A 12,355-nucleotide genomic window follows, 5' to 3' on the forward strand; every position below is an offset into this window, starting at 1 on the left:
CTGCCCGAGAACACGGGGACTGCCCAGCTCTGGCACCAGATGGGCACAGAGTCTGGTCTGCCTACCCGCTTCGGGCATGCTGCTAATAAAGTTATTTTATTTTATTTTATTATTTTATTTTATTTTTTATTTTATTTTATTTTATTTTATTTTGTTTTATTGTATTTTATTTTATTTTATTTTATTTTATTTTTATTTTATTTTATTTATTTTATTTTAATTTGTTTTATTTTATTTTATTTTATTTTGTTTTATTGTATTTTATTTTATATTATTTTATTTTGTTTTTTAAATTTTTAACTTTTTTTTTTTAATTTTATTTTACTTTATCTTATTTTATCTTACTTTATTTTGGTTTACTTTATTTACTTTTACTTTATTTACTTTTACTTTATTTACTTTTACTTTAACTTTAGTTTATTTCACTTTTTATCCTGCAAGCATAGCCTCCCACCCCCCCAGCGTGGTTTCACAGCATTCAGACCTGCATTTCCTCCAGATCTGGGACATTTTCCCCATTGCACAGAGTAACCAGCATTTCCCAGGCTACAGTGACCTTTTCTTCTTCTTCGTCTTTTTTTTTCTTCTGTTGGTGTTAACCCCATGTGCAGCAGGTTTAGGCCCATCCTGTAACACCCCCAGCAACGTCTTTTTATAGAGGTAGAAACAACAATTTTTTTTTCCCACACACCCAAAAGACTTCAAGAAAAAAAATCAGAAATTTGCCCCAATACCCACCAGCAGCAAGAAATGGGGTAACACAGGAGAACCCCAAAAGTCCCAGCAGGAAAAGCGCTGTCTTTTTAAAATTTTAATTTTAATTATTTTTATTTATATTTTTATTTTTGTTTATATTTTTATTTTTATCTCTTTTTAAAAATTATTATTTCCTTTTTACTTTTTGCTTTTGTTGTTTTTTTTTTCTTTTTCCGCCTGTAAGCTTTTTTAGTTTTATGGAAACTTTTTGTGGTGAGCTGCTTCTATGCTTCGCTCTTCCTGCGCTGTGCAAAGGTAGCAGCTCTGGTGGTGTGCGATCATTGCAAAAAAAAAAAAAAGAAAATAAATTAGGTTTTTTAGGTAAAAATCTGGAGTCAGATAGGTCATTTGTAAGAACACTTTTTTTTTGTAGTGTTTTCCCTATGGATGCATTCACTTGATAATCCCATTTATTGAGGGTGGGAGAAAGGATGGGGGTTTTAATAGAGGTGGGAGGAGAGAGGATCCGGCCTTGGCTTGATGATGTAAGTTTGTGGGAGGTGGTGGCATGGAAAAAAGGGATTTTTATAGTAAAAAAATCATCAAATGGGCTGGAGGGAGCCACCTGCTCATTCCACTACCTCCTCGTCGCATCCCTGAGATCCTTTTTGGGGTGCCCCGACACCCCAGAGCACAGCAGTTTTCCCCTCCTGCACCCCAAAATAAGCATTTTTTGATAGTCTGTTCTCTCCAGCTGAAAAAAAAAAAAAAAAATTCTGGAAATGTAGAAAAAGGAGGTGAAGAGTGTGCGGGGTGGAGCTGGAAGGGAAACCACCACGGTTTTGCTCATGGGCAGCTGCCCTTGGTCAGGCAGCCCCTTCGCCATCTGCCCTGGAGGATCTGTGCGAAAATCCCCGAAAATGAAACAAAACAAACCAAAACAATTCATTTTTTAATATTTTCTGTTTCACACTTCTCTTAGCAGGAGCGGGTCGCGCCTCGGTGTTCTGCTTGGTCCCACCAGCCGGATCCAGGTAAGCGGGTTTGGGATGAGCTGTGGGAGCTGGGCTTAAATTTTAATCGTGAAAATTTTGACTGGGGGGAGAAAAGTTTGATTGCAGGGAGAAAACTTTAAATATGAGGAAAAAACTTTGCGGGGAGAAAATTTTACTTGGGGGAAGAAAATTTTAGGTGGAGCGGGAAATTTCAATTGCAGGGACAAGACTTTAATTGGGAGTAGAAAGGTTTGATTGCAGGGAAAAAAAAACTTTAATTATGGGGAGAAAACTAACTGAGGGGAAAAAAAATTAATTGAGGGGAGAAAATCATTGTCCTCTTAAAAATCACTTTATGAGCTTTATTTTCTTTCCCCGATGTCACTCTTTGTGCTGCCTGTTGATATCTCTAACTGGCATCTGGAAGATTTACAGCCCCCACAGTGCAAAATTAACATTATTGGGGTAGAAATGACGTTTTCTGCAATGAGTTCCCACCTCTGCCTGCGCTCAGATGTACCTTCCTGACCACCCCACTTTGTAAATCCTAAGGGGGGGCTGAGGACCCACAGCCTTTGTGACACCCCTGATAGGTGAAACTTTTCTTGGCAGGTGAGGCGGGAGCATCTGCGGAGGTGGAACCCAAAAATGAAGAAAATGAGGGATTATTCCGGATTTTTGGGTGCGGAAAGGAGCAAGTGGGCAGGTAACTGTAGAGCAATGAACTGACTAATCGCTGGGGTTTTCTTTTTCTTTTTTTTTTTTTTTTTAATACTTCTATAATTTGAGAACAAAAAACAGCTGAGGTAAGGGAGGAGGGGTTGTAGGAAAAAAAAACTTTTTCTAGCACTTCCCCAGGGGGAAATTTTTTGTCAGTCAGCAGTCGGAATTTTTGCTCTAAAAGATCTAATTTCAGATGCTTTGAAATTCTCACATATGATTAATCCTCCCTAAGGCGCTTGAGTCACTGTTTCTTTTGGGCCTTTTTATTTTTTTTACCACCAACGATTGAAAAATTTCTGCTTTATTCCGAAGGAAAATAATTTTTGAACAGCCGAAGTGTTAAAAGACCCCAAGAAATAAGCCTGGGATTCAAGTCCAGTTTAGACACATCAGCAAGATTTTTATTATTCTCTGCCTCCCCTTCAACACTGCCCTATTTTAGTTCTCCTGACACTTCCTCCCATCCCCATCATCCTCTTGGTGCATAAGGCAGAAAAGGGGATTTTGGGTCTTTTCTATCACCTCTCTCTACCCAGCCAGGGACTATGATTTTGAGACTTTTTTTTTTTTTATTATTTGACATATTTTTTGATTTGTTGATTTGTTGATTTTTGAATTGTTTTTCTGTTGTTGATTTTTAAAAATTATTTGTGGATTGTTTTTCAATGATTTTTTTTTTTATTATTATTTGGCATATTTGGTTTCTGACTAATGTTTTTGCGTGGGGACAGGGGGAAGAAGAGGGGAAAGGAGAGTTTGTCCCATGAGACTTAGTTCATGTGACAGATGGGGACGAAGAGGCGGAAGTTTAAAATAAAAATGAGGGAAATCCCACTGGGTGAAAACACTGATATTTTTTGGCAAAACCCTTAAGGAACAGAATTTTCTTTGCTCATGATGGGGGGAAAGAGCATTATTCTGGATCACAAACCCCAGAAGTAAAGTGACCATGACTCAGACATCTGCAAGACCCAAAGTGTCTCAGTTTGGGTGGAGCAAGAAGTTCACTGAACTTTAATAATGAAGTAGAACCCATAAATTAAAATATAATTTGAATTATGGTGCATTTCAGAGCCGGACTTTACAGCTGGAACTGAGGAGGAGACAAGGGTCCCCTGCTAAGGAAGAGTTCCCAAAAGTAAAAAATATATGTCATTTTATTCCATGGGGAGAAGAATTTTTGATGTTTCTCACCCAAAACGACAGCAAGTCCATCTGGTGCGGGCAAAAGACGAACCTCTCATCGTTTGGGCATCAAATGCTGCCTGTCCTTGAGGAAGGCTCTTCCCAAAGATACTTTGGATGAGCATCACCCACATGCTCAGATGTGGGGCCCGGTGTTCTCCACGTTGGCCTGCTATGGGGAGATGGCATTAAAAGCCCCCTTCATCTTTGAGTAAAGGGAGGAAAAAAGCATCTTTTGGGCCAACAGCCCGGACCGGGAGCGTGTTGCTCCCCTTTGCGACCCCCCCCCCCCCCCCCCGCAAAGGCTTTGAAGGCCTCTTCTCCTGCAGATCACGGCCCTGAGCTGAAGCCGGAGGCACGCGTTGCCTGCCAGGTGGCGATGGCGGTGCTGTTCGGAGCTCTGCTCCTCACGGCCGTCACCTTTGCAGGTGAGTAGCGGGGTTTTTCGCCTCGCGGGGGACGTCTCTGAGATACTCCAGGTTGTTGCGCGTGTGCCAGACCCGACTCCACGCTCCCCGGGGAAGACGCAGCCCGACCCGAGGTGCTGTCCCCTCCCGGAGAGGGACATTTCAAGGAGCAGAGAAGCCTTTCTACGGAAGACCAAACCCATCTCCTCTTTGTAGGAGCTGTTATCATCCAGAAACCCTTAACCAGACAACAGAAAGAGTCGTTTCACGGGTACAGTCATCTGAGCTTTCTCAAGGGTGGTTTTTTTCAGAGAAGGAGGGGCCGTTTCTCTGCTGCTTGTCCAAGCAGCAAGAGATGTTGGCATGAGTCACATCAACCTAAGAAGTCTGCAGGAACGAGATAACTTTTTTTTCTGTCCTTTGCCCATCGCTACTTTTGCATTAATGACAGATAGAAATATCTAGAGGCGTGTTTAGGGATATGTCTACTGCGGCAATCCTCTTAAAACTTGCGGTTTTTGAAGGCCACCTGTTTGCTTTGTTGAAGGTACAGCACCCACATTTCTTGCCCAGTGCCACAAGCTGGGCCATGATGTGATCCTGCTTACTCCTTCCAATCCACCCAAGGTTCCTCTTGGTGTCTTAATTCTCCTTTCCTCCCACCGTTGAGCAAGATGCAAGACTTTTGGAGGTCACAGGGTGGAGGATGACCTTCCCCACCCCAGAGAGGCAAGGGGAAGGTGTTGCTCCCTAACGATGTTGCTCTATTGATGACAGTGCAAGCTTTTCAGCCTCGTTCCCAACCCTGCTTTCGGTGTCCCTTCGACTGGATCAGGTACAGAGGAAAATGCTACTATTTTTTGGAAGCTGAGGGGAACTGGACATCAAGCCAGGACAACTGCTCGGCACTTGGCGCTTCCTTGGCCATGCTTGACAGCGTGGAGGACTTGGTAAGGAGACATGAAGACATGCTTGGCATGGGGAGGGAGGGGGGGAAAAGCCACCAACGTATTTGCCACCTTTTGGTTTCTTTGACTGCTCTTCCAGGATCTTCCTTGGAGATCTGCAGTGAGGAGATGGGAAAAATGGTTTTCTGGAGGGTAGGCCATCATGGGTTTCTTCAAATTTCTCACCAAAGCCAACCGATGCAAGGACTGTAGCAAAAAAAGCCCTGTTTCTATGCAATAATAGAGCTCTGCCTTAAACACTGCAGGTTTTGTCAGCAGATTGAAAGGTTCAAGCACCAAAGGAGCCCTAAAGGAACATGAACAACTGATAAAATGTAGCTTATTGGTTGGAAGGAAGTTTCTGCGGATGGTGACCTGCTGGAGATGTCCCAAAGCTCCATGACCTGCCATAAAACCTTCTTCTCTCTGCTTTTTTCCAGAGCTTCGTGATGAGATATAAAGGGAGCTTGGAGCTTTGGATCGGCCTTTCACGGGAAGGTGAAGAGCAACCGTGGAAGTGGGTGAACCACTCACGTTTATCTCACCTGTGAGCCTGCGTTTTTCATCGTTACGTTGTTGGTTGGGGTTTCCTCGGCCCCTAAATGTGTATTTCTTCTGGCACTTGAGGTGCAGCCAGAGGTAGCAATGAGACAATGACGTTTGGGAAAGGCAACGTTGCATCCAGAGCTGGTCTTCATTTTCCCCTTTGACTCGAGACGTGGAAGCGTTTGGTGGGGAAAACACTGTTTGATAGATCGTTTATTTAGAAATAAGGTTTTTTTGCTTGCGAAGCTTCAGGTGTCTTACAGCCAATCCAGACTGCTTCCAAAATAGACATAATTCAGCCCCAATATTGCCATATTGATGCCCATGAAGACGCATGAGGACTGAAGAGCAGGGGGGGGAAAAGCCGACGTGTGATTTTTTCCTCCTTTTTCCTGCTGTCTCCATCTGAAGTGGGTTGTCTCGTTTGTCCTTCCAGGTTTCAGATCCGCAGCGGTGGCCTCTGCGCCTACGTGAACGACAACGGGCTCAGCTCCTCCCGCTGCAGCGCCGAGAGGAGTTGGGTTTGCAATAAGCCTGAGACGCAGAGCCCAAGCAAGGGCAACCGGTCAAGACGGGCTCAAAACCTTTGCATCAGCTCCTAAGGAGCTGCAGGAGGTGCTCCTCAAACCAAAATGCCCAGCGTGCGGTAAGGAAACAAAAGAAAACCTCAAAAAAAACCCCACAGAGAACCCACACTCGGGGGGAAAATGCCTATTGCCCCAAACTGTCAAACAAGAACCAAAGTTATGACATGTCTGCATTTGTCAACCCAACCTTGGTATACAACCGATGAAAACTATCCAGTAATTACTCACAGCGGCCTTGCAATTCACACCTCAGAATGATTATTCATTACCCCACTGCAATTAAATGTCAGAGCAAGAGGAAAGCTGTAGTTCCATACCAAAGACCATGGAAAAATGCCTGGAGGGTGAAGCTTCGCGAGATGTCTGCTACCTTGCACGGTGCGACCAGAAAAATGGGCAAATGCCATAGGATTTTTGCTTTTCCCACTCTTTGGGGAGTTAAAGCAGCAACTTTCAGGCTTTGTCGGCTGAGAAAAGCCTCTTGGCACTTTACGAGGGTGTGGAAATGCTGCAAGGATGGACAACACTTGCAAGACCTCCGAGAATCTGCTGCTCTTGTCTTTGGGAAAGCACAAGCTGCGGCTGAGTCAACCTGTGATCATACGTGGCTCTGTATCAAGAACAAGATGAAGGTGAAGAGACTTCCACATATCAAAAAAATCAGATTATTCTCCCCAAGGACACAGCTCTGGAGGTGGGACAGCGGTGGGATTGGGGAGGATCTGCCAAGTCAAGATTGGAGTGGCCAGCTCCAACCGGTTCAGAGAGAAGGCGATGTCTTCACTGTAACGTGCCGGTGAGGTTAGGGATAAAAGCCAGCAAGGTTTTTAAAGAAGGAGTAAAGCAAAAGATTTTGTACATTTTCGTGGAACACCGTGTCCAGGGAAGGCTTTCGAGCATCTCGTCTTGAGGAAAGCTGACACGTTTGCATGAACAACCATGTCCAGGGAAGACTTTTTTTGATGAGCGTCTTGACTCGGGGACTGTTGGCGAAGGTGTAAATAGGAGGGTAATAGGATTTTAGCAGCACTTTAATTTTTAGTGGTATTTAGCACAAGGAGCTAAAGGATCCAGCTTTTTTTCCAGGACTGATGAAATCCTTTGTTTCATCCTCTTTCAGCAATTTGGGGACCGTTGTCTTCTCAGATGCTCTCCCAGCGATGTTTCACCAAAGTGAGGGGTTTTTTGGGGGCAGGATTATCGATGTCCTTGGCTCTTGCTCCCAGGAGATGGAGCTGCCAACTCCACGAGCCAAGGACATCGATGGATGGAGTTGGCAGCTCCATCTCCTGGGAGCAACGGAGTTTATCCCGGCATAGCCCAGACCCCAGGGAAACCTCTCCTGCTCCCCCGCCGTGTCCATCCTCACCCTTCCAAAGGACCATCTTCAGACCAGCTGCTGTTTCGGCATCGCGTAACGCTCGAGAATCAACCAAATTCAATATTTCTGAGGGCTTTTGATGCACCCTTGAGCTGCTTGCAAGATTTTTCACAAGACGGGCTGGCCTGGGGTAGTGTCAGAGAAACAACGAGCAAACTATTTAGAAATAACTTCATAAATACTGCTGGAAAACTGAGCCAAATTTAACCTGGGGTATCTATCACCTTCTTCTTCATCTTGTTCTTCTTCTTTGTATTAATATTCATACTAGTTCCTCCAATCCCAACCGCTTCTTGCAGCTGAAATGAGGGGAGTCGCAGCCAGAGACCTCACACCTCTGTGATCAGAGACGCGCATGCGCTCGTGCTTAAATTCAGGCTTTTTCTGGTGCTTTTCAGGCCCAGTTTGCCTGCAAAAGTGTTGCAAAGTGGGACGCTAATTTATTATAGCGTGCTTTTATATCGTGACTCCACTTGCTTGCATCTCCATGGCGTTGTACGTGCACTGTCCCACTCTTTCTTTATTTAAGGTGAAACACTAAAAAATAAGAAAAAAAAGGCCTAGAATTATATTTAATATATTGATATATATGTCCTAATATTATATAGAAAAAGACCTAGAATTAAGTCTCTGCTGTTAATGAGGAAATATTGAGTTTTTATTGGCCTCATTGAGGAAAAGATCAAGTTAAAAACTGCTTTTTTGGGTCTTTCCACGTACCTTGAACTCTCAGGATTCACCCCTGCAGGCTCTGTCAGATGGAGGTGGAATAAAAACACCACATGAGGGATTTGCCCATAAATTTCCAAATATTGATGGACGAATAGGCAAAACTTTGCTTTTTTTTTTTTTTTTTAATGCGTTTTGTGATTTCTCTTCATCTCGGTTTCATTGCCCCGGGCGCTGCTGAATGAGTTTTAACGGTGATTTTTAGTGGCTGACACCTTTGAGAGGTTTTCTGCACAACACGTTATTCCCTTTGTCACAGACTAATTACTTGTGACAACGACACGCAATAAACATTTATCGCTGGTTAACAAATCTCTTCTTAATCACCTGCTTGCGTGGAAGCACAGTGAAAAATGCTAAACTAAAGAACTAAAAAACTGAAAAACTCAAAAAATCCCCCCAAAATACAAATTAAATCTTTAATATTTAATAGGTAATTCAATTTATTTTTTAAAAGGAAGTGAATGCACATCCACAACCAGCTTGGTCCATGGTACCCCCCTGTGGCTATTTCTGTTACTGCTTTAAATTATATTCTGACTTTTTTGTTTGAGGTGGTCTTTTTTTTTCAGTAGGCTGGGTTTTTTTTGGTGGGGAGGGTGGGTTTGTGGTTTTTTGGAGTTGTTTTTTTTTTTTCTTTGCCTTTTTTTTTTTTTTTTTTTTAAAAATGATGTCTTCTGCACATCCAAGGGGCTGGATCCGAACAGGACCGGGCATCGCTGCTCCTTCACCCAGAGCCGGACCCGCTCACGCAATGCCAGCATGAGGAGCATCATTCACCCTGGAACTAACAATAAAGAGAAAAACTTCTTCAATTTAACCCCAACCCCTGGAAAAGTATATGGTCGAGGGGATTAAAAACCAAGACAAAACCTCAGAAATGGGAGAAAATTTAAATAACGACCAATATTCTCATTAGTTGACCCAAAGTGTGGCCCCAGTTGGGATTTTTTTGCAAATCCTCCTTATTTTTTGCACCCTCCTCACCCCGTCATCCCCCTGGCCCCTTCCTGGGTCCAGCAGCTGAGCCAGGAACACTTGACTCAAATAAATCCCTTTTCCCCTCCAAAAAAATTCTGATTTTTTGCTGCCACCCATTTCCTCGCCCACAGCCGGGCTGGGATGGATCCCACATCGTCGTTTGGGCCTTGCAATGAGGAAAAGTGACCAAAATTGGGCTGGAAAAGCCAATTTGGGGATTTTATACTTTTTTTTTTAAGCACTTGCCAGGCAGGTTTGGCCACGCGACTTCCGCATCACTGTTTTGGGAGGTGGGTGGGGAAAATGGGGTGTGGAGGGGAAATGGGGGTTTCGGGGTAGTTTTTAAATTTTTTTTTTTTTCCTCCTTCTTCTTGAATTTTGGAGGGTTTGGGTTATGGTGGGGCGGATTTTCAGGATTCGGCCCCAAAATAAGAGCTGGGAGGAGGGGAACACCCCCCGGGGAAGGGCCAGGAGTGACGGGGAAGATGGGGGACAGTTCCAGTCCCCCCCAAATTACCCCCATGGGGCTGGAAATCACCATTCCCGTGAGGTAGCAAGCCTGGATTTGGGCTCATTTTGCCAGATTGGCGGGGGTTAAAATTATTTTTTCTTACTTATACAGATTTTCCTGCGTCTCTTTTTTTTTTGGCGGGGGGTGGGGGGAAGTGGTTGAGAAAGGGGTGTCTGGAGGAAGACGAAGGGCTGAGGAAGAGCGATGGAACTCTGGCAAAGATGTGCAGGCAGGAGACAGGCAGGTGAGAAGAGGGGGTGCAGGGGGGGCAAAATAGGTGTGGGGGGACGTCTCGGCTTTGCACCGGGTGTTGGGGTGCGGGGAAGGGTGCGGGATGTTGGGGTGCTGGATATTGAGGTGCACTGAGGGGTGTAAGATGGGTGTTGGGGCTCCACGTTGGGGGTGATGGGAGGAGTGTAGGATATTGGGGTGCAAGAAGGGGTGTAGGATATTGGGGGGGGGGGTTCAGCATTGGGGAGCTGGAAGGGAGGGAGGGTATTGGGGTGCGGAGAGGAGTCCAGGGTACCGGGGCTCTGTATTGGGGTGCACAATAGTGGGGTGCACTAAGGGGGTGCAGGATAGTGGGGCTCTGCATTGGTCGCAGGATATGGGGGTGCTGCATTGGGGTGGACCAAGGGATGTAGGATATTGGGGTGCCCCAAGGGGTGCAGGAGATTGGGGTGCCCCAAGGGGTGCTGGATACCGGGGTGGATGATAGTGAGGTGCACCGAGGGGGTGCAAGATATTGGGGTGCAGAGGAGGGCGCGGGACACCAGCGCTTGGCACAGGGTTGCGGGGTGCAGGATAGCAGGGCTCTGCATCGGGGTGCAAAATAGTGGGGTGCACCAAGGGGTGCAGGTTACCAGGGTGCCGAGAGGGGTGCAGGATATCGGGGCTCTGCACTGGGGGTGCCCCAAGGGGTGCAGCAGATTGGGGTGCAGAGAGGGGTGCATGATATCAGGGCTCCTCCTCGTGCGTTGTTGAGGGGGGTATCCCCCTCATCATCCCCCCTCCCCTTCCCAATTTTGGGGGGGTTCTCCCAGCAGCCCCCCCCCCTCCCCAGCAGGCTGCCCTGCCCGCTGCTCAGCTGCCTCTACGGGCTTGTTGTGGTTTGGGCCTGGTTGGCAGCCAACCACAAGGCAGCAGCTCTCTCTCCCTTCCCCTCCGGCAATGAGAAGGGACAGAGAGCAAGGCTTGGGGGTCGAGATAGGACTGGGATGGGGAAAAATCCCCCTTTATGGGAACGAGCAAAAGGCAGACTCGTTAGGGGAAGAAAAAAAGAACATACATTTATTACAGACACTAACAACACCTAACAGAGTAGGACAGTGAGAAGCATTGCCACATCTTGAGAACACCTTCCCCCCACCCCTCCCTTCTTCCCGGGCTCAGCTCTGCTCCCGATATCTCTACCTCCTCCCCCAGGGGCGCAGGGGCAGGGAATGGGGGGTGCAGGCAGCGCTGCCACTTCCTTCATCTTCGGTGAGGGGAGTGTCCGGAACTTGTTCCTCCTGCTCCATCGTGGTCCCCCTCTCACAGCAGACAGTCCTCCACAAACTTTCTCTGACTTGAATTCCTCCCATGGGCCGCAGTGTTCCCCACACTGCTCCGTCATGGGTCACTATCTTCCTCTGACTGGATTCTCTCCCACGGCTGCAGCCCTTCCCGAGCTGCTCCGGCGTGGGACTCCCCCACATGCTGCAATCCTCCCAGCACTGAATTACAGCAGCGGGGCTGCCTTTTCCCATGAGACCCCGGCCTTCTTCAGACACAGCACCTTGATTATTCTGAGCAGGAGCCACAGGCCGTAAATCAATGTCTGCTCCACCGTAGCTCTCCATGGGTGGCAGGGGGGGGCCGCCCTGCCATCTCCCCACAGGATGCAGGGGGGTCTCTGCTCCGGCACACCTCCCCCCTCCTTTCTTCCTCCATTCCTCCACTGACCTTGGTGTTCATGCAGCTGCCCCAACTCCTCCTCACCAGTCCCACTGCTCCTCACCACGTCCCTTCTTAAATACGTTATCGCAGAGGCGCAGCTGATGGGCTCAATTTCCCAAACAGAAGTGGAGCTGACGTGGAGCTGGGGGAGCTTCGAGGAGCTTCTCCCAGGGGGCCACCCTGATAGCCCCCTCCCCTGCCACCAAAAAACTCCACCACTCACTCACCCCAGGACAGGGGTGATGGGGTGGATGCTGGCCTTCACCTTCCTCCTCCTCTTCAGCACCCTCCAGAGGGGTGACGCCTGCCGGGGGGTCCCCCAGCCCCCCCACCCCCTGCCCCACGGCTGGGTGGGCTTTGCCCGACGCTGCTGCTCCACCTCCGAGGCCGAAGGCAACTGGTCGGCGAGGCGGGAGCGCTGCTGGTCCTTGGGGGCCACCTTGGCCACCAGCGACCCCACGGCGGAGCTGGTGAGGGAATACTGGGGCGATGGGGGGTGGGGCAGAGGGGGTGGGGGGTCCTGGGGTGATTTTTGGGCTGAAAAAAAAAAAAAAAAAAAAAAAACAAAAACCCAACAAAACAAAACAAGCAACCAACCTTTTTATTTTCCCTTCCCGTAGGATTTTCTGCACCGTTACAAGGGGCTCGTGGCGCGTCGGCTCGGCGTCCACCGCGCCGGCCCCGTCTGGGTGCAGCCCGACGGCGCTGAGCGCGACGCCTCCAGGTGAG

At 47.4% G+C, this 12,355-nt stretch overlaps 1 protein-coding gene across 4 annotated transcripts; it reads left to right on the forward strand.

Annotated features, from left to right (window-relative positions):
* Window positions 1–930: 930 nt before the first annotated feature.
* On the forward strand, window positions 931–9,270 carry LOC104360591 (C-type lectin domain family 2 member B). 4 transcript variants are annotated; one of them, XR_006166270.1, is made up of 7 exons: window positions 931–1,730; window positions 2,304–2,397; window positions 3,929–4,027; window positions 4,784–4,956; window positions 5,394–5,500; window positions 5,936–7,680; window positions 8,887–9,270. XR_006166270.1 is itself a non-coding variant. In XM_032989858.2 (7 exons), the coding sequence occupies exons 2-6, from the start codon at window positions 2,340–2,342 to the stop codon at window positions 6,099–6,101; spliced, it is 603 nt and encodes a 200-aa protein (XP_032845749.2). In that variant the 5' UTR covers window positions 931–1,730; window positions 2,304–2,339; the 3' UTR covers window positions 6,102–6,145; window positions 8,887–9,270. The 4 variants fall into 4 exon arrangements, 2 of the variants coding, with proteins under 2 accessions (XP_032845749.2, XP_032845750.2); XM_032989858.2 differs by having other exon boundaries at window positions 5,936–6,145; XR_004406675.2 differs by lacking the exon at window positions 3,929–4,027.
* The last annotated feature ends 3,085 nt before the right edge of the window (window positions 9,271–12,355 follow it).

This window comes from Tyto alba, unplaced genomic scaffold, assembly GCF_018691265.1.
Source record: "Tyto alba isolate M040663 unplaced genomic scaffold, T.alba_DEE_v4.0 Super-Scaffold_100000100064, whole genome shotgun sequence".
NCBI lineage: Eukaryota > Metazoa > Chordata > Aves > Strigiformes > Tytonidae > Tyto > Tyto alba.

Coding starts and splice junctions, on each gene's coding strand:
- LOC104360591 (XM_032989858.2), top strand. CDS start 2,340: ATGAAGAAAATGAGGGATTATTCCGGATTTTTGGGTGCGGAAAGGAGC. Junction 2,398..3,928: donor GGAAAGGAGCAAGTGGGCAG/GTAACTGTAGAG, acceptor CTTCTCCTGCAG/ATCACGGCCCTGAGCTGAAG. Junction 4,028..4,783: donor CACGGCCGTCACCTTTGCAG/GTGAGTAGCGGG, acceptor TATTGATGACAG/TGCAAGCTTTTCAGCCTCGT.